This window comes from Rhinolophus sinicus, linkage group LG09 (genome assembly GCF_036562045.2).
Source record: "Rhinolophus sinicus isolate RSC01 linkage group LG09, ASM3656204v1, whole genome shotgun sequence".
In the NCBI taxonomy this organism is placed as follows: Eukaryota; Metazoa; Chordata; class Mammalia; order Chiroptera; family Rhinolophidae; genus Rhinolophus; species Rhinolophus sinicus.
In genome coordinates, this window is record NC_133758.1 from 67,163,098 (window position 1) to 67,187,679 (window position 24,582).

The 24,582-nt window shown below is 35.8% G+C and overlaps 1 protein-coding gene across 1 annotated transcript in view; it reads left to right on the forward strand.

Annotated features, from left to right (window-relative positions):
- The window catches only part of COG5 (component of oligomeric golgi complex 5), a 310,758-nt gene that overhangs the window by 217,037 nt on the left and 69,139 nt on the right, over nt 1-24,582 (forward strand). The window contains exons 12-13 of the mRNA XM_019745323.2: nt 16,179-16,383; nt 22,595-22,756. Of these exons, the coding sequence (XP_019600882.1) occupies nt 16,179-16,383; nt 22,595-22,756 (367 nt within the window). The remainder of the gene's footprint in view (nt 1-16,178; nt 16,384-22,594; nt 22,757-24,582) is intronic.

A 24,582-nucleotide genomic window follows, 5' to 3' on the forward strand; every position in this document is an offset into this window, starting at 1 on the left:
TGTTTTCCATAGTAGCTGCACCAATTTGCAATCGCACCAACAACAGTGAACAAGGGTTCCCTTTTCTCCATATACTTGCCAATCCTTTTGTTTGTTGTTTTATTGATGATGGCCAGTCTGACAGGTGTGAGGTGATATCTCATTGTGGTTTTTTTATTTACATTTCTCTAATAATTAGTGATGTTGAGCATCTTTTCATATCTCTATTGGCCACCTGTATGTCCCTTTTGGAGAAATGTCTATTCAGGTCCTCTGCCCATTTATTAATTGGATTATTTTGGGGGGGGGGTTATTGAGTTGTGTGAGTTTTTTATAAATTTTGGATATTAACCCGTTATCAGATGTGTCATTGGCAAATTGTCTTCTCCCATTCAGTTGGATATCTTTTTGTTTTGTTGATGGTTTCCTTTGCTGTGCAAAAACCTTTCAGTTTGATGTAGTCCCATTTGTTTATTTTTTCTTTTGTTTCCCTTGCCCAAGGAGCTATATCAGTGAAAATATTACAGGGTAATGTCTGAGAGTTTACTTTTTATATTTTCTTCTAGGAGTTTTATGGTTTCGGGTCTTACATTTAAGTGTTTAATAACCATTTTTTAAAAGTGTTTAACCCGTTTTCAATTTATTCTTGTATATGACATAAGGAGGTGGTCTAGTTTCATTTTTTTACATGTATCTGTTCAGTTTTTCCAGCACCTCTTACTGAATAGACTGTCTTTACCACAATGTGTATTCTTGCTTCCTTTGTCATAGATTAAAGGACAGTATAGGCATGCATTTATTTCTGGGCTCTCTATTCTGTTCCGTTGATGTGTGTGTGTGTGTCTGTTTTTATGCCAATACCACGCTGTTTTGATTATTATGGCCTTGTAGTATAGTTTGATGTCAGGTAGCATGATACCTCCAGCTTTGCTCTCCTTTCTCAAGATTGCCATGACTAGGGTTCTTTTATGGTTCTATATAAATTTTAGAATTATTTGTTCTAATACTTTGAAAGATGCCATTGGTATTTTGATAGGGAGTGTGTTGAATCTATAGATTGCTTTGTGTAGTATGGGCATTTTAACTACATTAATCCTTCCTATCCATAAGCGTGGTATATCTATTTATTTGTATCTGCTTTAATTTCTTTCTCAATGTTTATAATTTTCTGAGTACAGATCTTTTACTTCCTTGGTTAAATTTGTTTCTACGTTTGTTTTTTTCCCCATGCAGTTGTACATGAGATTGTTTTCTTAATTTCTCTTTCTGATAGTTTGTTATTGGTGTATAAAAATGCAACTGATTTCTGGATAATAATTTTCTACCCTACTATTTTACTAAATTACTTTATTCTAATAAATTTTTGATGGAATCTTTGGAGTTCTCTATATATAGTATCATGTCTTCTGCAAATGATGACAGTTTTACTTCTTTCTTTGTAGTTTGAATGCCTTTTATTTCTTATCTTGTCTGATTGCTGTTCTAGGACTTCCAGTACTATGTGGAATAAAAGTGGTGAAAGTGGGCATCCTTGTCTATTTCCTGATTTTAGCGGGAATGCTTTTAACTTTTCCCCATTGAGTATGACATTAGCTGTGGGTTTGTCATATATGGCCTTTATTATATTGACATATGTTCTCTCTATTCCCACTTTGCTGAGGGTTTTAATCATAAATGGGATCCTGGATTTTGTCAAATGTGTTTCTGCATCTGTTGATATGGACATATGATTTTTATTTTTCATTTTGTTTATGTGGTTTATCATTGATTTGCAGATATTGAACCAACCTTGCATACCAGGAATGAATCCCATTTGATCGTGGTGTATCATCTTTTTAATGTATTGCTGAATTCGGTTTGCTAATATTTTGTTGAAGATTTTTGCATCTATGTTCTTTAGGGATATAGTTTTCCTTTTTTGTAATGTATTTTTCTGGTTTTGGAATCAGGGTAATAATGGCCTCATAAAATGAGCTTGGGAGCCTTTCCTCCTCTTGAATTTTTTGGAATAGTTTAAGAAGAATATATTTGAATTATTTTTTTGAATGTTTGATGAAATTCACCTTGTGAAGCCATCTGGTCCAGGACTTTTGTTTGTTGGTAGTTCATTAATTCCTGATCCAATTTCATTAGTGGTAATTGGTTGGTTCAGATTTTCTGTTTCTTCTTGATTCAGCTTTAGAAGATGTATGTTTCTAGGAATTTGTTTCTTCCAGTTTGTCCAATTTGTTGGAATATAGTTGCTCATAGTATTTTCTTAAATTTTTTTTGTAGTCCTGTGTTGTCCATTGTCACTTCTTCTCTTTTATTTCTGATTTTATTTATTTGGTTCTTCTCTCTTTTTTTCTTGATGAGTCTCGTTAAATTAAAGGTTTACAAATTTTGTTTATCTTTTTAAAAAAACCAGCTCTTTGGTTTCACTGAGCTTTTGTATTGTTTTTATAAGCCTCTATTTCGTTTATTTTCTCTCTGATCTATATTCTTTCCTTCCTTGTATTCATTTTGGGCTTTGTTTGCTGTTTTTTTTCTAGTTCCATTAGGTGTAAAGTTAGACTGTTTATCTGAGATTTATTCTTGTTTCTTGAGGTAGGCCTGCATTGCTGTGAATTTTTCTCTTAGGACAGCTTTCACTGTATCCCATAAATTTTGGGACCTTGTGCTTTCATTTTCATTTGTCTCAAGGTTTCTTTTGATTTCTTCCTTGGTGTCATTGTTGACCTATTCGTCATTTAGTAGTATGTTTTTTAGCCTCCAAGTGTTTGTGTGTTTTTAAGTTTTCTCTTGTAATTGATTTCTCGTTTCATGCCATTTTGGTCAGAGAAGATATTTGATATGATTTCAGTGTTCTTAAAGTTATTGAGAATTGTTTTGTGGCCTAACATGTTGTCTGTTTTGGAAAATGTTCTATGTACACTAGAAAAGAATGTCTGTTCTGCTGCTCTGGAGTGAAATGCTCTAAAGTTATCAGTTAAATCCATCTGGTCTAGTGTGTCATTTAAGGCCGTGTTTCCTTGTTGATTTTCTGCCTGGAAGATCTGTCCATTGATGTCAGTGGGGTGTCAAAGTCTCCTACTATGATAGTGTGATTGTTGATCTCTGCCTTTGTATCTGGCAATATTTTTTTATATATATTTAAGTGCTTCTGTATTGGGTGCATAGATATTTACTAGGGTTATGTTCTCTTGTTCCGTTGAACCCTGTCATTATGTAATGACCTTCTTTGTCTCTTATTATAGTTTTTTTGTTTTAAAATCTATTTTGTCTGATGTAAGTATTGCTACTACAGCTTTTCTCTCATTTCCATTTTTGTGAATTATCTTTTTCCATCCCTTTTCTTTCAGTCTCTGTGTGTCTTTCAATCTGAGGTGAGTCTCTTGTAGAAAACACATGCATGGGTCTTGTTTTCTTATCCACTCAGCTACCCTATGTCTTTTCATTGGAGCATTAATCCATTTACATTTAAAGTGATTATTGATAGGTACATAGTTATTGCCATTTTATTATTCATAATTTTTTTTACCTTTGTTAGGTAGTTTGTTTATTTTCTCCTTTCTTCTGCTTAAAGAAGTCCTTTTAACATTTCCTGTAGTACTGGCTTGATGATATTGAATTCCTTTAGCTTTTTCTTATCTGGACTCTTTATTTCCTTCAATTTTAAATGATAGCCTTGCTGGGTAGAGTAGTCTTGGTTGTATGCCCTTCGTTTTCATCACTTTGAATATTTCCTGGCACTCCCTTCTGGCCTGCAAAGTTTCTGTTGAGAAATCAGCTGACAGTCTTATGGAAGCTCCCTTGTAAGGAACTAGTTGTCTTTCTCTTGCTGCTTTTAGGATTCTCTCTTTTTCTTTAACACTTGCCATTTTAATTATGATGTATCTTGGTGTGGGACTGTTTGGGGTCATCTTTTTTGGGACTCTCTGCGCTTTGCTAGGTGAGGGAGGTTTTTAGTCATTATTTCTTCAAATAGGTTCTCGATCCCTTGCTTCCTCTCTTCTCCTTCTGGTATTCCTAAGATGCAAATGTTGTTATGCTTGATGTTGTCCTAGAGGACCCTTAAACTGTCTTCGTTTTTAAAGTTCTTTTTTCTTTTTGTTGTTCTGATTGGGTGTGTTATGCTACCTTTTCTTCTAAATCACTGATTAGTAAATCTGCTTCATCTAATTTGCTGTTGATTCCTTTTAGTGTATTCTTTATTGCAGTTATTGTATTATTTATTTCTGACATTTCTTTTATGGTTTCTATGTCCTTCTTTGTGCTTACTATCTCTTTATTGAAGTTCTTACTAGGTTCCTTAAGCTTCTTACAACCAGTGTTTTAAACTCTGCATCTGGTAGGTTGGTTGCCTCCATTTCACTTAGTTCTTTTTCTGGAGTTTTTGTCTGTTCTTTTAATTGGGACGTGTTTCTTTGTTTCCTCATTCTGGCTCCCTCTCTGTGATTGCTTCTATGTATTAGGTAGATCTCCTGTATCTCTCAGTCTTTGCTGGGTGGCCTTATGTAGTAGGTGTTCTGTGGGTTCCAATGGTGCAGTCTCCCTGATCACCTGTGCATGTGCTCCAGGAGTGTCCCTTGTGTGTGTTGTATGTGTTTTCCTGTTGTAGTTGAACCTTGATAGCTTTTGGTATGTCAGTGGATGGGATTGACTCTCAGGCTGACTGGGTGTGAGGATTGCCTATGCCCATAGTGGATGGACAGCTATGTGGGGGCTGACTCCTCACAGGGGGATTTGCCCCAGCGGGCTCTGGGGCCTGTTGAGACCACTCTTTGTGTGTGCCTCTTGTGGGGCTAGTTGGGTAGTGCTCTGGTGTGGTCTGAAGCCATCCTCTGTATGTGTGTTGTTTCTTATGCCTCTTGGGAGGGCCTCCTGTTCAGGTCAGTTTCAACCTTGTGTGTGACTGGCCCTGGGCTGCCTTGTAGGAGCCACAAGGCTACAAGTGGCTGGCTGCTGCTTGTGCTAGACCTGAAGGCATGTGGTGGTGGCCTTGCTGAGAAATGAGGCTGGCTGCCACCAGTATTGAGCCTAGGACAGCTTAGCATAAGGCCCAAGGTCTCCCTAGGCCTGTTGCCACCTGTTCACTGCCCAGAAGGCTCAGCTGTTGAAAGACCCTCTTTAGGTGTGTGGGCCAGGCTTGTTACCCTGATGTTGAAAGCATTAACCTGATGCAGCAAATAGCTGGGTGGGTGGTGTCCCAGAGAGTCAGAAGGCTTAGCCAGTGGTTTTTGTAAAGTTGATGCAGATTCATTTCTTGCGTCAGTGCTGGCCTGTGACCACTTTGCAAAACTCCCAGAGTATACTGCAGCCTGCCATCACTCACCTTGGGCCCACAGATCCCCAAGAGCTGCACAAGAAGCTGTAATGCAAGAAGTGGCTGCCAATGAAAGTTCTGTGGCAGAGTATCTGCCACTGAAAGTTCTCCAGGCTGCTGCAGGCATCCACTGCTGTAAAAGGCTCTTGCAGCATGTGAGACAGAACCAGCTGTCCAGGAGTCAATAGTGCCTTGTACGAGGCAGAACTAGCTGGGCGGGGCGGGGACCCAAGGTGGCACCAAGGTGGTGTGCACATGCAGATTTGACCAGCTCAGTGTCTCAAATTTGGCCCTTTGGGGAGTGTTCAACATAGAACACATGGACTACACATGAGGCAGGCTCCACACAGGGGTAATGGCTTATGTCCCTCCAGCCCTTACTCCGTAGCCACACAACTCAGTCTTTCTCCATATGTCTCTGACACCTCTTGAGTTGCTGCCCTTCCACTGGAGCCCAGGTAAGTGTTTGCAAGCTAGTGAGTCTATGCATGGCCCTTTACCAAGTCTAGGTTTCCACTGCCTTCCTTCTCAACGGGGCTGGCAGACAGAGTCCTTCTCACTTCTTTTCACTGCTGGATGTTTTGGGGATTCCTCTTCCCAGCACAGGACCCAGGGCTAGGGAGCCTGGTGTTTCTGCTAATTTGATCACCTATGTCAGTTATGGGTCTGGTTGATTGAAGTTACTTCTCATACTAGATATTTTTTTCCGATTTTTCTGCATGTCTAATAATTTTGGTTATTAGACATGAATTTTACTATGTTTAGTATTGGATACTTTTGTCTTCCTATAAATATCTTAGTCTGGATATTGTAAAATTATTTGAAACATTTAGGTCCTTTTGAGTCTTTTAAGATTTATTAGCAAAACCTGAGCAGTGTTTTAGTCTAGGGCTAATTATTTCCCACTACCTGAGGCAATACTCTTCTTAGTACTCTAAATACTCTAAATTATGAGGTTTTCCAGCCTGGGTTTTGAGAACAGCTACCCTTCCCAGTTTTGTGTAACAGGTATATTCCCTCTAATCCTTTGCATAGTTTTTTCCCCCAAACTCTGGAAATTTCCTCACATGCATATGCTGATAGTGCTTTGCTGAATACTCAAGGTGAACCATTTGCAAATTTCTGCAGTTCTCTCTTTGTGCAGCTCTCTGCTCTCTGGTGTTCTGTCCTGTGAACTCAAGTGACTTCTATCTTCCTGATCTCGGGGCAGTAGGTGTAGACAAGTCTCTCCCCTTCCTATGCCATAGCCTGGAAGCTCCTGCTAGCAAATTAGCTGTGGCAGTTTGTGGGGTTCACCTGATTTGTTTTGCTGTCTCTCAAAGATCACTGTCTTTATTGCATGATGTTAAGTGTGTTTTATTTGTTTGTTTGATTATTTTTGGTTGTTTTAGATAGAAGGGTAATTTTATTCCCTGTTACTCCATCTTGACCAGAAGCAGAAGTCTCTCATTTAGTTTTAAGAACAATGATAAAAATACATTTCAAAATATTGTAAGGTGTGTGTATGTTTTTGGTGATACTGTCATTTGTCTTTGGTCATCTGCTTTCTTATTTCCCTTAACAACTGCAAACCTTTGACACTCTCCACATGCCCTCCTTTTTCCCATTCTGCTCACTCTCAGTAACCAGCCTTATCTCCTGGGTCATCAGAATGATTAATGTCATTAGGAAACTCAGTATCCTGTACCTTCCCTCCCAAAAGAACCTTATTTCCTCCCAGTGGGCCTTCTTTTTCAGAGCAACCCACTTGTGACAGCCTGAATGCTTGCTTTGTTTGCCCCTTTCTCTCAGCAGTATCATTCATACTTTTTTTCTGTCTTGCAGTTTTCCTTTTTAAAAAATTTCTTTCTTTGAGATATAAACCTATTCAAGTTGCTCTAATCTAATAAAAACGAAAACAAAACTAGAGAGTTCCTCTTTAGTTACTGTTTATTCTCCCTTAATCCGAACTTCTCAAAAGAGTAATTTGCATTTTTTTGTCTTCGTTTTCATATTGTTCATTTCTCAATGAGATGTACTCTGGTTATCTTTCACCATTCTACTAAAATAGTTATTAAAGTTAGCAGTGACTTACCTCTTAATTACCAAATCCAGTGGATGTTTTTCAGTGCATGCCTTACAGGACCTACCTGGCTTGTGTAGTCAGAGAAGCTACTGAGTGGAAGTATAATATTTTTAGGTAAGGAAAAAAAAAAACCCAAACCCATTAATATTTCACATTCAGAGTAGTCTGTTACTTCTAATAGTGTTATTACTTTAAAAACTCTTTTTGGGAGAACTCCAAGTAAGTTGTTTGGAAAGCACCTTCCTTTTATATAGCACATACAGTCCCTGATGTATACTGTAGTACTTCGCAATATTAAGGAAATGCAACCATCTGCAGAGTTGAAGATTCTACACAATGTAACAGATTGTCTAAGCAAGTAATATTTTGGCAGAAAATATCTAAAGGGAAATTTTCCTAGTTAGGAACATGTTCTATCTTATTATAAATGTTCATGCTTGGTAAAAAGAAATTCTAGGTATAAGATATAATCTAGGAGTTTCACAAACAATGGACTCACTTTATTTAAAAAGTGAGCTTTTCACCATGAAGATTCAAAATAGCTTCTATAGGAAATCTACTGCTGTAATTATCAATGGGTGATAATTATTTCCAAGGTTTCTAATCTTTATGTCTGTTATTTAAATATTGTAGTTTTCAGGTAATAATGCTTGTTCCGCAGCCTGTTAATTTATACATATTTTTAAGTCTCAATAGAAACAAGCAAAATAAACACTACCACTTGGAACTCTTTCAAATGAAAACATAATTTGTTGTAGTTCAATGATTTTCCAAGAATGTCTCCTACCCCTTTGCTGTATTTTCTCCATACCTCATCACTTTCTAATATTTCATTTTATTTATCATAACTAGACCCGTCCCCTGCCACCCCTTGCCAGAATGTAATCGCCATAAGACATGGAATACTATTTTGATTATGGCAATATCTTGAATGGCTAAAAGAGTACCTAACACACACCTTTAATAAATGCTTATTGACTGAAAGAAAGGAAGGAAAAGAGGGAGGAATCAAGGAAGAAAAGATGCCAGTGCTCTTTTTTAAAAGCTTAAGAATTTAACAGAGGAGGAGATGTGATAATGGAAACAGAGGTCAGAGTGATGTAATTGCTGAAAGGGGACCACAAGCCAAGGAATGTAGGCAGATGGAGAAGTCCAGGAAAAACTCTCCTGGAACCTTCAGAAGGAACACAGTTTTGCTGGCACCCTGACTTGGGCTTAGTGAGACCAAATTTGTTAGAAAATCTCAAGAACAGAAAGATAATACATTTGTGTTGTTTTAAGCCATCAAGTTTGTGGTAATTTGTTACAGTAATTGTAGGAAACTAATACTGGAGGTGATAAAGTATGCGTATGTTCAGCTTTAGTAGATACTGCCAAAGTGTCTTCCCATGTTGTTATATCAATTTAAATTCACATTGGCAGGATATGAAATTTACAGTTTTTCCGTATACTTGTCAGCACTTGGTATTTTCTGTGTTTTTTGTTTTAGCCATTCTGGTGGACATTTAGTCGAATCACATTGTGGTTTTAATTTTTGTGTGTGTGTGATTGATATTTATTTTTCTATGTGTTTATTGGCCATTAGGGTATGCTCTTTTATAAAGTGTTCATTTTCTACAAAATTGTCTATTGTATTGAATCATAGGATTTTGACATATTCGGAAGTATTTTGTTGGATTCTTTTCTCTCTCTTTGATATTCCAGTTGTATATATGTAGTCTGATCATTTCAATTCACGCTAGGATTGGGCTGAATTTGGGTAGTTGCAATTTTAATAAGATCCAGTCTATTTCTAATTCTTCCCTTTTCTTGGGCATGCTTCTCTCAGGCTTTTGATTGAAGGGTTGGAGGGCTTTTGTCTCCTCAGCCCTAAAATACTGAGGTTGATCTAGCTCTGCCCTCCAGAAGTTTCCAGACAAGCTCGTTAGCCTCCCATTTCATGAAACTTCACAGTCTTGTGAATATCTTCATGAAATGGAAGACCTTCCTGTGTTTGTGGCATAGTCTCTCCCTGCAGCTGGTCTTTGTTTCCTGAAATATGTTTCCACAAATATGATAGTTTACGTCCGCTCTTTGAAGCTTTAGACCTAGTTCCCAGCTTCCCTTGCAACTTCATAATTAAATATATCTTCCATGGGACACCTGGATTGAGAGTCCTTAAGTTTCAAAATTTTCAGTCCAGTCCCATTACCCACCAAAAGCTTTGCTAGTTTCTCTTTTCTCCAGGAGAGGTTTTCTGCTTGGGCCATCTTGGATTTTTAAAACTGTATATGGCTTCTTTAATTGTTAAAATGGGAGCACTGGTCTGCCACCACTCTTCTCCCATTACTCTCAGGATACATTCCAAACATGGCTTTTCTGGTCCCTTCCTATCTCTTCAGCATTTATTTTTTTCTTTCGAATTTTCTAAATTAGATTTATTGAGGTGACAATCGTTAGTAAAATAAGTTTCAGGTGTACAATTCTGTATTACATCATCTACATATCACATTGTGTGCTCGCCACCCAGAGTCAATTCTCTTTCCATCACCATATATTTGACCCCCTTTTCCCTCCCCTACCATCCCGTCTCCCCCTTTTCCCTCTGGTAACCACTAAACTGTTGTCAGTGTCTATGAGTTTTTGTTTCTTTTCTTTTCAGTTTTATATTCCACATAAGAGTAAGTCATGCTGTTCTCAACTTTTCATCTCTGTACTTGAGCTTTAGTTTTTTAATGAATCATCCTCTGTCTTCTCAGTACTTACAAATACCTGACACATTTATCTTCCCCTTCATCTGGGTAACTCACTCTCATCTTTCCAGTCTTAGTTTGGAAATGAAGTGTTCCTGACACCTCCCTCCCCATATCACACTCAAATATGGGTATGATATCCTCTGTCTGTTCCCATAAAACTCTCATATCTCTCTAATTTTATTATTTACCCCACTGCATTGTATTTAGTACTTACCCCACTGCAGTATCTCCCACTTGGCTATAAAGATTCTCTGTGTATTTTGGTTCTATATTATATTCCTTGCACATAGCACAGTGTTCAATACATAATAGAAATTATGTTGAAATGGATCCTAAAAGTGTTAATATTTAAAGGCTTTAGGAATTAGAAAGTCTAAGAAGAAACACTATAAAAATACTCTTCATTAAAAAATTAGTAAGTACTTGTAAGTTAAATGAGGCCCTAATATAAAGAAACTTTAGAAAACAACAGTATGTATATATGATAAACAGGGACATGAAAGGATGGTGAAAAAATGTTAGGATGATGATTATAAGATAATAATAGGATATCAAGTAATTTTTACTTTTTTCCCATACCTTTATTTGATTCTTTGCAATGAGCATTTTATATCATCAGTTATGAAATATAAAGCAATTTTCATTGAGATAAAAGAAGAAAGCAAACACAAGTCTAAGATACTTATTAAATCCTCCATGAAGATTTGTTTATGCAGAAATGTGATCCAGTGGTTATGAAAATGGATAAATTGCTCAGAGTTGAAGAATAGGGTAAGATAAAGAGTTCAGAGGGAAAAAAATCTCATTTATCTCACATACCAAGGTAAATTTGAAATGTATTAAAGAATTAAATGCAGAATATACCATTCAAGTGCTAGAAATAAACACAAGTAAGTGAGGAATAGGGAAAGCTTCTCTGATTTAATATTCAGAAGCAATGATGAAAAGATTGATAATTGATTGTATTAAAAATTTTACATGGCAGAAAAATACACCTTAAGCAAAATTGAAAGACAAATGACAGACTAGAACAACATTTGTAAGTTACACCAAAGGAAAGGCGTTATTATCCCTAATGTATAAAAAGTTTCTAAAATGAGTAGTAAAAGGCCAACAACTCTAAAGAAAACGATGTAGATATCTCTTTAAGTATTTGAATAGATTCGTAATGTTACCCATAAATCAAGAAACGAAAAATAAGACTACACAGAGACACCATTTCTCATCTATCAAATTAGCAAAAAAATAAAGTTTTATAACACATTTGGGAAACAAACACTCTCACACATTGTTAATTAGCATGTAAACCTTATGGAAAGGAGTTAGTGAGTATCTAACAAAATTATATAGGCATTTGCTTTTTTATTCAGCAATTCTCCTTCTAAGGATTTATTCCATAGATGCACTAGCAAAAATATGAAAAGACATATTCACAAGTCTATTCACAGCATCATCATTTGGGATAGAAAAAAATAGAAATAGCCCAAGTATTCATCACCAGGAGGTTAGACTGTGGTGTACCCATAGACTAGGATGCCTTGCAGCTGTGGGAAGAATGAGAAATAGAAGGAAAAAAAGGATTGAGGAATATCTTTGTATACTGCTATGGAGCAATCTTGAAGATATATTAAGTTTAAGAAAGAAAGAAGAAATATGTGTACAGTGTGCTATTGTTTACCTAAGAAAGGGAGTGGGATAAATACATATACATTTTTGCTTATATTTTCAAAATGGAACAATAAACCATAAAATCCAGAAACATAGTTACTAGTATTAAGGGTGGGTATGTATGAAGAATACATGGGCGAGAGACCAGGGATAGATGCTAGACTTCTTTAAATATATTTTGTGTAGCTTGAACTTTGAAGTCATGCAAATACTTTATATAGTTATAAAATAAAATTAAAGAAGAAATACTAAAAATGAAAAGTAAAACAGGTAATCTTAATGCAAGTATGTGTCCAACTGGTGGCATAACCACACAGAGAGGAACCTCTTCATTTGACTTTTTACTTAACTCGTTTGACTACTTTACTTTTTTTTAAAATACAGTAATTTGTTTTTGTAGCCCTACTAGGATATACTTCAAGGTCAAGATCTTCCCCCAAAACTCATGAACTCCTGTCAATAATCATGTTATTGTTGGTAGTATTACTATGGTTATTCCCAGCTGCTGTGTATGTAGTGTGGGGTAAAGTAAGTGAATAATTATGTTGGTATCATAGTGAATCAGGATTTTCAGCACGGGAGAAAGAAAGTGTAAAATGGGAGAGATCAACTGAGTAGGTATTTTTTCTTTGAAACATGTAATTTGATTTACATTCAGTTCATATCTCTGTCCACTGAATGGCCTACAAATAATGGCCATTTTGATAGTACTGGACCCCTCTGTCATCCATGTCGTGATTTTTAAACATGATTTCCCATTAAAAGAAACCAGAATTCTTGAAGAAATGGCTGATTCCAGGTCTGGGGCAGGAAATGTGCAGGACGATTCTGTAACCCCATGTACTAGGAAGCAACAAAGGTACCAAAGATTGGTAGGATTGTATTGACAGGACTCAGGAATTTGAATAGATACAAGGTCTGACAATTAAGTTTGCAAACTTTGTCGCAGCCATGTTGCTAACCTGTTTTGGTATCAGAGGGGTTATTCACTATGAATTTGTACCAGCTGGACAGTTAACCAAGTTTACTGAAAAGGCTGCATGAAAGTACTGAAAAGGCTGCGTGAAAAAGTTAGATGAAAACGACCTGAACTTTTCGCCAACAATTCATGGCTCTTGCATCAGGACAATGCACCAGCTCACACAGCACTGTCTGTGAGGAGTTTTTAGCCAGTAAACAAATAAGTGTATTGGAACACCCTCCCTACTCACCTGATCTGCCCCCCAATGACTTCTTTCTTCACCCGAAGATAAAGGAAATACTGAAAGGAGGACATTTTGATGACATGCAGGACATCAAGGGTAATATGACAACAGCTCTGAGGCCATTCCAGAAAAATAGCTCCAAAACTGCTTTGAAGGGTAGACTAGGCGCTGGTGTCGGTGCATAGCTTCCCAAGGGAAGTGCTTCGAAGGTGACCATAGTGATATTCAGCAATGACGTATGTAGCACTTTTTCTAGGATGAGTTAGCGAACATAATTGTCTGGCCTCATATATACGAAAGATGGAATAAATTTAGCATCAATAAGAATAACAATCATAAGAGGTTGAAACCCATGAAATATGCCTAAATCCATGAGTTCATAATGATACAAATAAAGTAATACTTACTGGTTATCCTTGATTATGCATAGAACTTACTTCTTACTTTGACAAAGGGTAAATAAAGGGGAAAAAATCAAACATTTTCCATGCCTTTCCTATGATATCCAAATGATATCACAAAGAAATCAGACAATTGATGGCAGAAGTATCTATAAAAGTGTCACCTATAATAAATGCACAAAGAATGTTAAAACATCTTTATTTTGAAATCTCTTGGTGGGCATAGGCAAAGATTATTAATGGCTGCTAATATCATGAAAAGGCAAATGGTACACAAGTAGTCTTGTCAGAAAGTATAATCTGATCAAACCTCTTATCTATTGTTTTTCAATGTTGTTGCACATTACAATCACTTAGAGAGTGTTTTACACTCCCAAAGCCTAGGCTACAATTACATGAAAGTCTCTGAGGGTGAGACTCAAGCATCAGGATTTTTTTTAAAGCTCCCCAAGTTGTTTCAATGTGCAGCCAAGGTTGAAATGCACTGATTTAGATCCAACTGATCATTTACAGGAAATACAGAGATCAGAGGGTACAATCAGCAAAATCTAGACTGGGAAACTCTACAGGATATATGACCCAGATTCTTAAACAAAGAATTAAAAGGAATAAAAAGAAACTGTAAATCAGGCTTGATGATATATCAACTAATTATAATATATGGACTATTTATGCGTCCTAAATCAAACAAACCACAAAAAAACCACAAGTCTATCAGGCAAATGTGATCACTGTTAATTTTGTAAAGTATTTATGGATGAAATTATAATTGCTGAACCAGCTGAAACTGGTCCTAGCCTATTTCTAATAAGATACTGAGTTGCTTTTCAGAGACAACAACAAAATTGCAAGTTACGCAGCCAAAGCATATGCAGAGGTGAGAATGTTGACCTTTAATTACACGGGGGCCAGAGTCTCCCCCAGTCCCCTCTCCCCAGCAAGGAACCAAAGGACTGGGATGTAACTGGAGCTTGAACACCAGAACCCTTTCAGAAGTGATAGGTTTGTTGTCCAGGAAGATCTGGTGCTAAAGTCCCTTAGCATATCTCACCATGAATGGTGAAATTCCAAAGCCCTCCAGCACTTCTGCATACCAACCCACCCATCCTTCTCTAACCTCTTAAATTCCACCCCAAACCTTGGATTGGGGAGACAGATTTGAGCCTTGCCACGTGTATCCTTGCCTGTTGACCTTGCAAGAAAGCCTTGTCTTTTCTCAAAGCCCATGTTGTAATATGGCTTATATAGGCATTGGGCAGTGAGCCCTTGTTCTATAACAAAATATGATGTTTATGGTTTGCTCCCATATAGTTGGTAGGAGTGGAGAAGGATTGGCTAGGAATACAGATAGCCAAGATCGAGCTGAGAAGAACTGAAGCCCTTATTGTATACTTGAAATCTATAACTTTTGTTTCTCAAAGTGTCAAGGAACATATTTAAGGCAGAAGAAAGAAAGCAGCAAAGAAGAATAAGAAAAACAAATCAGAAAAGTATAAAATCCAGGACAGAATGACTTATTTTTGCATCTACATTAATGAAGAATATTGTTCTTTTTTTTTTTTAACTTGTTTTCCTGTTATGTTTTTGGTTTTATCAGGGTAATGGTGTTGTGGAAAGAGTTGGGAATTAGTATTTTTCCTTAAATTGTTGCATAGAATTCACCACTGAAGTTATCTGGGTCTGTGTATTTTCTTTGTGGGATGGTTTTTAACTAAAAGTTCAATACATATATCTATTTCTTCTTTCATGGAAGTTTTCAAAGTTATTGGCATAAGGTTTTTATAATTCCTTTAATTTCTGCTGAGTATGTCCTGTGGTCATCTCGCTCCTTCCTAATATGGCTAATTTGTTTCTTCCATCTTTTCCTAACCAATCTGTCTAGAAGTGTGTCAATTACACTCATTTTTCTCTAAGAGCCAGGTTTTGGTTTCAGTGTTTCTATTGTTTTTCTGTTTCATTGGTATCTGTGTATCTTTGTTTTCTTTCTTCTGTTAATGTTGGGTTTTCTTTGCCCTTCTTTTTCTATGTTCTTAAGGTGGAAGCTGAGGTCATAGGTTTGAGACTTTCCTTCTTTTCAAATATAGGAGTTTATATAAATTTCTCCCTAGTACTCCTTTAATACCATCCCACAAATTTTCTTAGGTTGTGTTTTAATTTTCATTCAGTTCAAAATACTTTCCAATTTTCCTTTTCACTCCTTTTATGAATAACGTGAGTTATTTATTTAGAAGCATGTTTTTTGTTCCAAAGTTAGGGATTTTTAAAGATACCTTTGCTACTGATTTCTAATCTGAAACTATGTTGGTTAGAGAACATACTTTGTATGACTTGAAACCTTTTAAATTTATTCCGACATTTTTTTTTTATGGCAGTAAATATTGTCGATCTGGGTAAATGGTTCACATGCACTTGAAATAAATGTATACTTTGCTCTTTTGGATGAAGTATTACATAAATGTCAAGTAAATTTTTCGTGTGTCGTTTAGGTTTTCTATATGCTTACTGATTTTCTATGTACTTGTTTTATCAATTACTGAGAAAAGGAATTGAAATCTTCAACTATAATTGTTGAATTGTCTATTTTTTTTATAGATTATGTTTCAAAATATGGTCCACGAATGTATCAAATGCAGTGAATGGTCTGGGTAGAAAATCACTGCTACCAGCATTGTTATAAAAGGCTTCATTAGAACACATCTTTGGTTTGTCCTATAACATAGGCTATTTGTAACATCATCTTCATATATGGAAGAAACTTTTATATGCTACATTTTATTGTTTTATCATTTATCTAATGCATGTTATTGTTTTGCTTGGCAGCTTCTATGTTTTTGAAACAGGCATTTGAAGGAGAATACCCTAAATTATTGCGTCTTTATAATGATTTATGGAAGCGTCTTCAACAGTACAGCCAAAACATTCAAGGAAAGTTTAATGCAAGTGGAACTACAGACCTCTCTGTTGACCTGCAACACATGGAAGACGATACCCAAGACATGTTCATACCAAAAAAGCCAGATTATGAGTATGTTTGTTTAATCAAACCTGTTTGTTGGCATGTTAAGAATTTTGTCTTTTGTTTTTATTATAAATTGGGAATATGCTAATCTTCTAAATATTCGTACTGATTATTATTATTTGAATACCTTAAAAGGCTACAAAACTTAACTGAAGCAATCAAACTTCATTGTTAGTTGAGCAGCCTGATTCCTAACTAGGATCTGTTGTAAGTATAATACCAAATAGGGTGAATAGAAACTAGGGGATGAGCCTATGTGGTCATTACCTTTTAAGTGATATTAAAACATACTTGTAATTACATCAGATAGCATCATTGTTGATGGATCATTGGCATAAATGTAAAAGAAACTGTTGTGTTTGGGAACTATAGCATAGTTCTTATTCAGGATAAGTTCTCAGTCTGGTAAGAAAAAAATGAGTTATACTCAAAATTAAACCTGAAAATCTCTTAGATAACTCATAAAATACAGTATATATAGCTATACTTAGGAGCCACAGTGGAAAACAGCGTACCATCTCAATAAGTTTAAAGCATCCAACTTTTTATCCTAAATTCAAAAAGAGTATTATTTTCAAATTTTTATTTGTGCACCAAATCGATTGATTGACTTGCACACCTTTAAACACTAGAATCTATTTATTTACTGTGATGAGGCTGATTCAGATAACAGCAGATTATTACTACCTACCTTGTAAGAATAATGTTGGATAGATTCATGAGTGCTATTTAAATGTTTGGTTCTCTTTCAACTTTTTTTTCTTTTTTTTTTAAAAATACTTATAGTTGAATTATACCCACTGCAGTAAGAAGTTCTGATTGGTAAAATACACGAAGTAGAAGTTTTGACTGGTAAAATAAGTGGTACAAGCGAAGGCTAGAATGATAGAATGAGACCATAGTGTTGTCTTCCTGAACTCTTTTATGCTAAACATTGAGGTTAGATGAGGACTCATGCAGAGGGGACAAGAGGACTGAACCCACGTGTTTATCTGCAAAGATCTAATAATGTATTAGGGTTTGTTTGTTTTTTAGTGTATAAAATAGCATATATATTATCATTCTATTTTTGTCTCATTTTTAAATCCATTTGTTTATACTGAAAATGTTCTGGCAATATATACAGCAAATGATAATAGTGGTTTATCTCCAGGAGGTAGAATTTTTATTTTGTATTTTCTGCTTTTTAAGTTCAGTGGGGAGGGGAAAAAAACACGATATTTTACTAATGGGACATCATTGTCATCCTTTGGAGACTAAATTCAGTAAAGTAGTTGGTGGGGAACAAGAAAGTGTGACCCTCAAACTCATGAGGGTAACAAGGAAACAAATGCAGTGGGTTTTAAGTATCCTTTTGAAGTAAGGCAGAGAAGAAAACAAATTTTGACTGTATTAGCTAAGCCAAAGGAAAGTTTGTTTTTAATGATAGAGGGAGAGTTGAGAATGTTTAGAGGTAGAAGTAGCCAGTGAAGAGAGAAAGAGATAGGAGATGCAAGAAAGAAGAAAGGTATGGAAAGGAACAAGGCCCTGGGAGAACCAGAATATAGGCGCAAGGCTCAAATAGTAAGGTTAGCAGTTTTCATCATTTGGTATTATTCATGCTGAGTTTTCAGTAGTGGTAATTGCTCCGAAGAAAATAAAACAATATTATGTGATAGAGTGCCTTATTTACTGTGGTCAGCGAAGACACCTATGACAAGGTGACATTTGACCTGAGATCTAAATAATGTGAAGAAATCAGCCATGGAAGATTTAGAGTAAATTTTTGCAGGCAGAGTGAACAGCAAATTTAGAGTCCTTGAGAAAATTAAGATGGGGAAGTTTAAAGAATAGAAAACTGGAACACACTGAATGAGGTAGAAAGGGATATAAAATTGGGTCAGAGAGGAAAGGAAATGTTGATGTAAGAAATGTGCAAACCTGTAGAGAATTTTTATGAGTTTATTTGAGCCAAACTGACGACAATTGCTGGAAGCAAAATCTCAATGAATTGAGAAAATGCTCTGGAGAATGGCAGTTGTACAGCTTATTTCATACGTTAGAATAAAAGGAGGAGACATAAGAAGGGATTTATATATGAAATCCCATTGGTGGTAGATTAAGGGGGTGGGAGATAACAAAGCAGGGAAACCTCTGGGATTGGATGAAAAGTAAAATGAAGAGACGCATACTTTTTTTACATTGGTGAGTACAGGATAATTAACTAACATTTATAATAAGCACATAGAGATGCTACTCAGGGAACAAGATGACAATGTGAGGTTCTGTGGTCTCCTGCTCTGGTGCAGTGAGTATGCCCTGAGAGGTCTGGAAAAGGAGATTACTCTGACATTTCAAAGGTATGTTATTAGATGCAAAAAAACAATAAACAGCCTCACTTAAGGTAAAGATTGACCTTTGTCAAGGAAGCTACAGGCCTTTATGTTAATTCTTCCTATCCATGAGGTCGGTGTATGCTTCCATTTATTTGCATCTTCTTCAATTTCTTCAATGTCTTATAATTTTCCAGTACAGGTCTTTTACCTCCTTGGTTAAATTTATTCCTAGGTATTTTATTTATTTATTTTTGATGCAATTGTAAATGAGATTGTTTTCTCTTTCTGATAATTTTTTATTGGTGCAACTGATTTCTGAATATTAATTTTTATATCCTGCTATTTTAGTGAATTCATTTATCAGTTCTGATAGTTTTTTGGTGGAATCTTTAGGGTTCTCTTTATATAGTATCATGTCATCTGCAGATAATGGTAATTTTATTTCCTCCTTCCCAATTTAGATGCCTGTTATTTATTTTTCTTGTCTGATTGCTGTGGCTAGGACTTCCAGGAGTTATTGTTTAATGGGAACAGTTGCAATATGGGATGATGAAAAAGTTCTGAAGATGGATGGTAGTGATGGTTGCACAACCAAGGATGATTGTCATTAATGCGTAATGCCACTGAACTGTGCACTTAAAAATGGCTAAAATCTCAACCATTATATGTATTTTATCACAATAGAAACAAAACATATTAAGCAAATTTAAAACTATGTTTACACAAAAATTTATACACAAATGTTTATAACAGCATTATTCATAATTGCTAAAAGATAGAAACAATCCACATGTCTAATTAACAGACAAGTGGGTAAACAAAATGTGGTATAACCATACAATAGCATACTATTTAGCCATAAAAAGAAAAAAAAAGTACTAATACATGCTACAACATGAGTGAATTTTGAAAACATGCTAAATGAGAGAAGTCAGTCACAAGAACCATTCATATGAAAGGCCAGGATAGCACAACCTATAGAGATACAAAGGTTAGTGGTTGCTTAGGGCTGGGAATGGGGGGGAGGTGGGTAAAGTGTTATGGCCAAAGGGTATGAGGTTTAATGTTCTAAATTGGAGTGTGGTGATGGTTGCACATATCTGTGAATATACTAGAAACCATTGAATTGTACACTTTAAATGGTTAAATTGAATATGAATTGTATATATCAATATATGTGAATTATTTCTCAGTAAAGCAGTTTTTTAAAAAAAGAATGGGAAAGGAGGGAGTGGATTCAATTTTTCTAAGAAGTTTTGATATGAAAAAGGAATAAAGCTACTTTTTTCTTTGAGATAATAGGAAAAATCACAGGGGGATAAATGAAATTACAAAGAAAAAGAAAAAGCTAGAGAAGTGCCAAGTTGATGAAGGTCATTGTCGGTGTTTTTGGTCTTACTGTAGAGGCAAATTGTCACCTATAGAGAGTGAAGGGCTGCAAAAGAAGAATTTCAGGTGAATAACTTCAGGTCTCTTAAAATTAAGGGGTTTACATAAAAGTTTAATAAATGCAATTTACTTTTTCTCTGCAATAGTTGTGCAGCTTAGCAGCAGATTCAGAGAGCATCTAAATAAAATTTTGTTAGTAAGAGCTTTGAAAGGAAGGAGAATTAGAAAAATCAGGATGCTAATGAGAGCAGTTTAAAATGGTTGGCTGTGGATAAAGAACGGCAGAAAACTGGGTGAACTGGTGGAAAATGAGCATAGGAAGGGGGTCTGCAGCTTTGATCACAATAAGGTCAAAGATCTAGCTCTTTTGAGTAAAATCTAGCACCTTTATTGATATATTATACAACGCCTGGCATCATTTGTTCTGCTTTCTCTTTGGCTTCATCTTGTACTACTCTCCTGTCACTGAGTGCTCTGCCCCTCTAACTTTTTGGCACACACAGCCAGATAAAGAGCCCCTTCTCAGGACCTCTCCATTTTGTTCTCTCATAGAAAGCTCTTACCCTGGAAATCTGTATAACGTGTTCTCCCTTTTCCCTCAGGAACCTTCTCAGTAAGCCTTCCCTTGCTTTAGTGACTCTAAAATTGGATGAAAAAACGAGATAAAGACCAAAACATATTCCCTCTGGCTTCTTTGCTTTATTTTTCTCTTAGAACTTATCACTCTATCGTATCCCATATTTAACTCATTTAAAAATGTGTGTGTGTGTGTGTGTGTGTGTGTGTGTGTGTGTGTTTCTCATTAGCATGTATACTTTAAGAGAACAGATCACGTTTTTAACTGACTTCACTGCTACGTTTCCTGCACTTAGGAAAGTACCTGGCAGATTGTAGAGACATAATAGCATTTGTAGGAGGAAAGAAATAGAGGAGAGTGGGGGTGTGGGAAGTTGTCCTCAAGCTTGGAGATCTCAGAATTGGAGCAGTTCAAAATGATGACTCAGATGTGGAAGCTCTATAGTAAAACTGAAATGAAGATTGACTTGTAACGCAGGGAACGCTTCAGAAAGGTTACCCATTTTGACATTGTAGCCACCAATGATCCTTACAGCAGATTTGGAGAATGGGAAGAGTGTTAGTACTTAAAATTCAATGCTGAAATTTTTGTGGAAGAGGGAAGCTCTCAAAGTTGGTAAACGACAGGAGGAAAAATAAGGAAGACATTTAAATAGATGGCATGGACTTTAATAGAAGATTGATTCAGGCAGATTTAAACACTTCTTCGCTGTTCCCATTGTGGCCTATCTTTATCTGTTACAGAAGTTATTATAGTTAGCGCTTTACCTACATTTCTTTACTAGACTGTAAAGCGCTTTTAATCTGTGTCTTTCCAGCATTTAACAAGGGCCTGGTACAAAGTATTATCAGTAAATATGTGTTGAGTGAAATATTTGCTGAATGAGAAAGTGTTGAGATAACTATGGAATTATGATGGAGGAGCCAAGGGCATTCTGACCTCTAGGTCTTGTCGGTGGGTCAGAAAGGGTGGGAAAGGAGAAAGCCGGGTTTTGTATATGTGACGGGGCAGGTCAGGTGTTTTCAAGGTTAATATTTAGGACGGAGGGGGTTTTACTTAACAACAACAACAAAAAAGACAATAGTAGGGCTGGTAAAAGGATGATAAGCAGATGTGATGTGAGAAGATGTGGAGTTAATTATAGGCATAAGAAAGCAGATGAAAATAATAGTTATAGACTCTTGATAGTAATTGTCAAAGGAAAACTGTAAAACCCAGTAATTGGACTGCTAAAGAAGATCAGTGCAGACAATTGAAGTCATGGGAAGACTAAGGAGAAAAGAAGTGTTTAATAGGTTAAGTTTAATTTGTGAAGAATATTATAAAACAAATGAGCTTACAACTTCAATTGGGAGTATTTATGTGATGGTAGGACTTGCACAAATACTTGTTTTTTCCCCTCATTCTTGTTAGTAACAGTTTTGGCGGGAAGGCTGATAAAAACCTGGACGTGTTTGTATGCTTCCTTCTCAGTCACTGAGCATTATGGGGAATGATGACAGCTATAGGTGCAAAGCGTTGAGCTAGTGGATCAGGTATTTGCAGACTTGCCTGTCCTGTGTCTGCTTTGATACTCTGTGAAAACAGGATTTGCTAAGTAAAAGCATAGCCCCTTTAGAATTAATAAGATTTTACAATGTTATTCTTTGAGTTTCAAGTGACAGACTCACTCCAGTAGGTACTGGTACATATTATATTACATTTATACCTAGGATTTATTTATAAATCAAAATATTTTGTCCTTAATGAATGTTTAATTATGAAATGTATTTCTAACAATATTTATACATTTTTAAACACATTTTTTTCTTTTCTGTATATAGAGTTACATTTTATTTAGGAGATTTCTTTTTGAAAAAAGGTACTTACAGCCTGATACACTAGCATTTAGTTTTGTATAACATAAATTCATTTTTAATAAATTTTGTTCCCACAGTCCAGAAAAGGCTTTAAAAGACTCACTGCAACCCTACGAGGCTGCTTATCTATCAAAATCCTTATCCAGACTCTTTGATCCTATCAACTTGGTTTTCCCCCCTGGGGGTCGCAATCCTCCTTCTGCAGATGAGCTTGAAGGTATCATTAAAACTATCGCAAGGTATGTATTTGTTATATAATGGCATGTCGTAAAAGGTCTGCCACGTTTGTTAGTCATGTATGTTAGCAGTACATCTTTAATTTATCTCAAATTATTCATGTAATTAGTCCTGCAATTAAATCAAGAGTTTTGCAGTGAATGAGTGCATGTAAAATAAGTACTTGAGATTCCAATTAATAAAACCATTTATATACAGTCTAAAAATAAACTATTCTAATTATTCTGTCTCTAGTGAGTGATGCAAAGTAGACCTAATTCTTTATGCCATAGTAAATTTCTAATATTACACAAGAAAGAAAGTACAAAAAAATTTATAAATTGAGAAGCTAAAGCATAGAAGTTAATGTTTTTTATCTTAAATTCAAAAAGTACTTCATGGCATACACAGGATTATAATCCTCACTAGCCTACTTGCGTTTGCTATTTTAAGCTTTCTAAATGAATGTGACAGCTTTTAAAACTCTCTAAAAGGCCAGGTATCCTAGCAGAGGTGCCACCTGAATGTTTGCAGACAGTGTAATTATACTGTTGCCTTTAGACATTTACAGTTACCAGATTGATTTGCAATTAAGACTATCTCAGTTCCTGTCACAGCTAACAAGTTGTCATAACAATGGGTCGGTATTTAGATGCATATTTTGAAGAGTAAAATAGTAGTTAAGCAATATAGGACCAAGGTATAGAAATGTCTAGATTCTTTTAGACTACAAATTTGACAATGGTGAATCTGAGGCATGTGAGAATAAGACTAAAAAGCCCCAGGTGTAATATACAGAAGCGTTTCTCCAGCTACAAACATACCTATACACTGTCTAAATTGTACAATATCTTGATCCTAAATGTCTCCACAATGATCTTGATTTTCCAAAATCCTAACTCTAGATTTTTTTGACCCTAATGTGTTTGTTATCTGTTTAGCATGGTAGTGACAAAAATAGTCCTAGATTGAACTTGATCTCTTTGACCTGCTAATCGGAATATTAAAGAGGCACCTTTCCCATTCCTTTGTGCCCCTTGACAGTGCTGTAATCAAGTATGGTGTGCAGCTTAAAGAAGCATACTTACGTCAGTGTTTCATAGAATTGAAAAGTGAACATTAATACAATTAGGTCTCACTATTATATGAAAGAGCATTTTTTGTCCCACAAAGTATGCAGTATTGTTTCAAAGTCCTGTATTTTCTTCATAAAGAGAATCTGGCAAGTGCCGAGATTTATTCTGCCACTTCAGAGACAATAATGACTTTTCCTGCTTTCTACCTGAATGTGCGTTTTTATGCAATTTTTAACTCTTACTATTCTTCCCATGGTCTTTGCATGTAAAGTTTTTTTGATTGTTGTTGGTAGTTAGCTCAATTGCCCCAGTTAATTCAATGTTAAAGTTGAAAATAACCATGACAAAGAACTACTTTAAGAATTCAGATTTTAAATTTTCAAATTAAATTTTTGTTATGGTTTTGATGTACTTAAAAAGTTACTCTGTATAGCTGAAATTGGCATGATTCCTATAGAAACGGAATATCTTTATGTGTCATGTGTAATTTATATTTTTAGCCTGTGTCCTTTCAAGGTCATCATTTCCATCCAAGAGCTGTCATTTCCTTGCAGATGTCTGTGATATGCAGTGTCTCTAATTGCACTTATCAGTATTCTCAAAAGTGCTACTTTTAAAATCAGAACACAATTTACTTTCTAATCACAGCCTGAACCCACACATGACGTCCTTTTTTTAATGAGAAACTGGTCATTAACCAAGTCATCACAAAGCACTTTTTTCTAATGCTGAATTTAGGAGGGAAAATGAAACAATGCAACCAATTCTTGGAA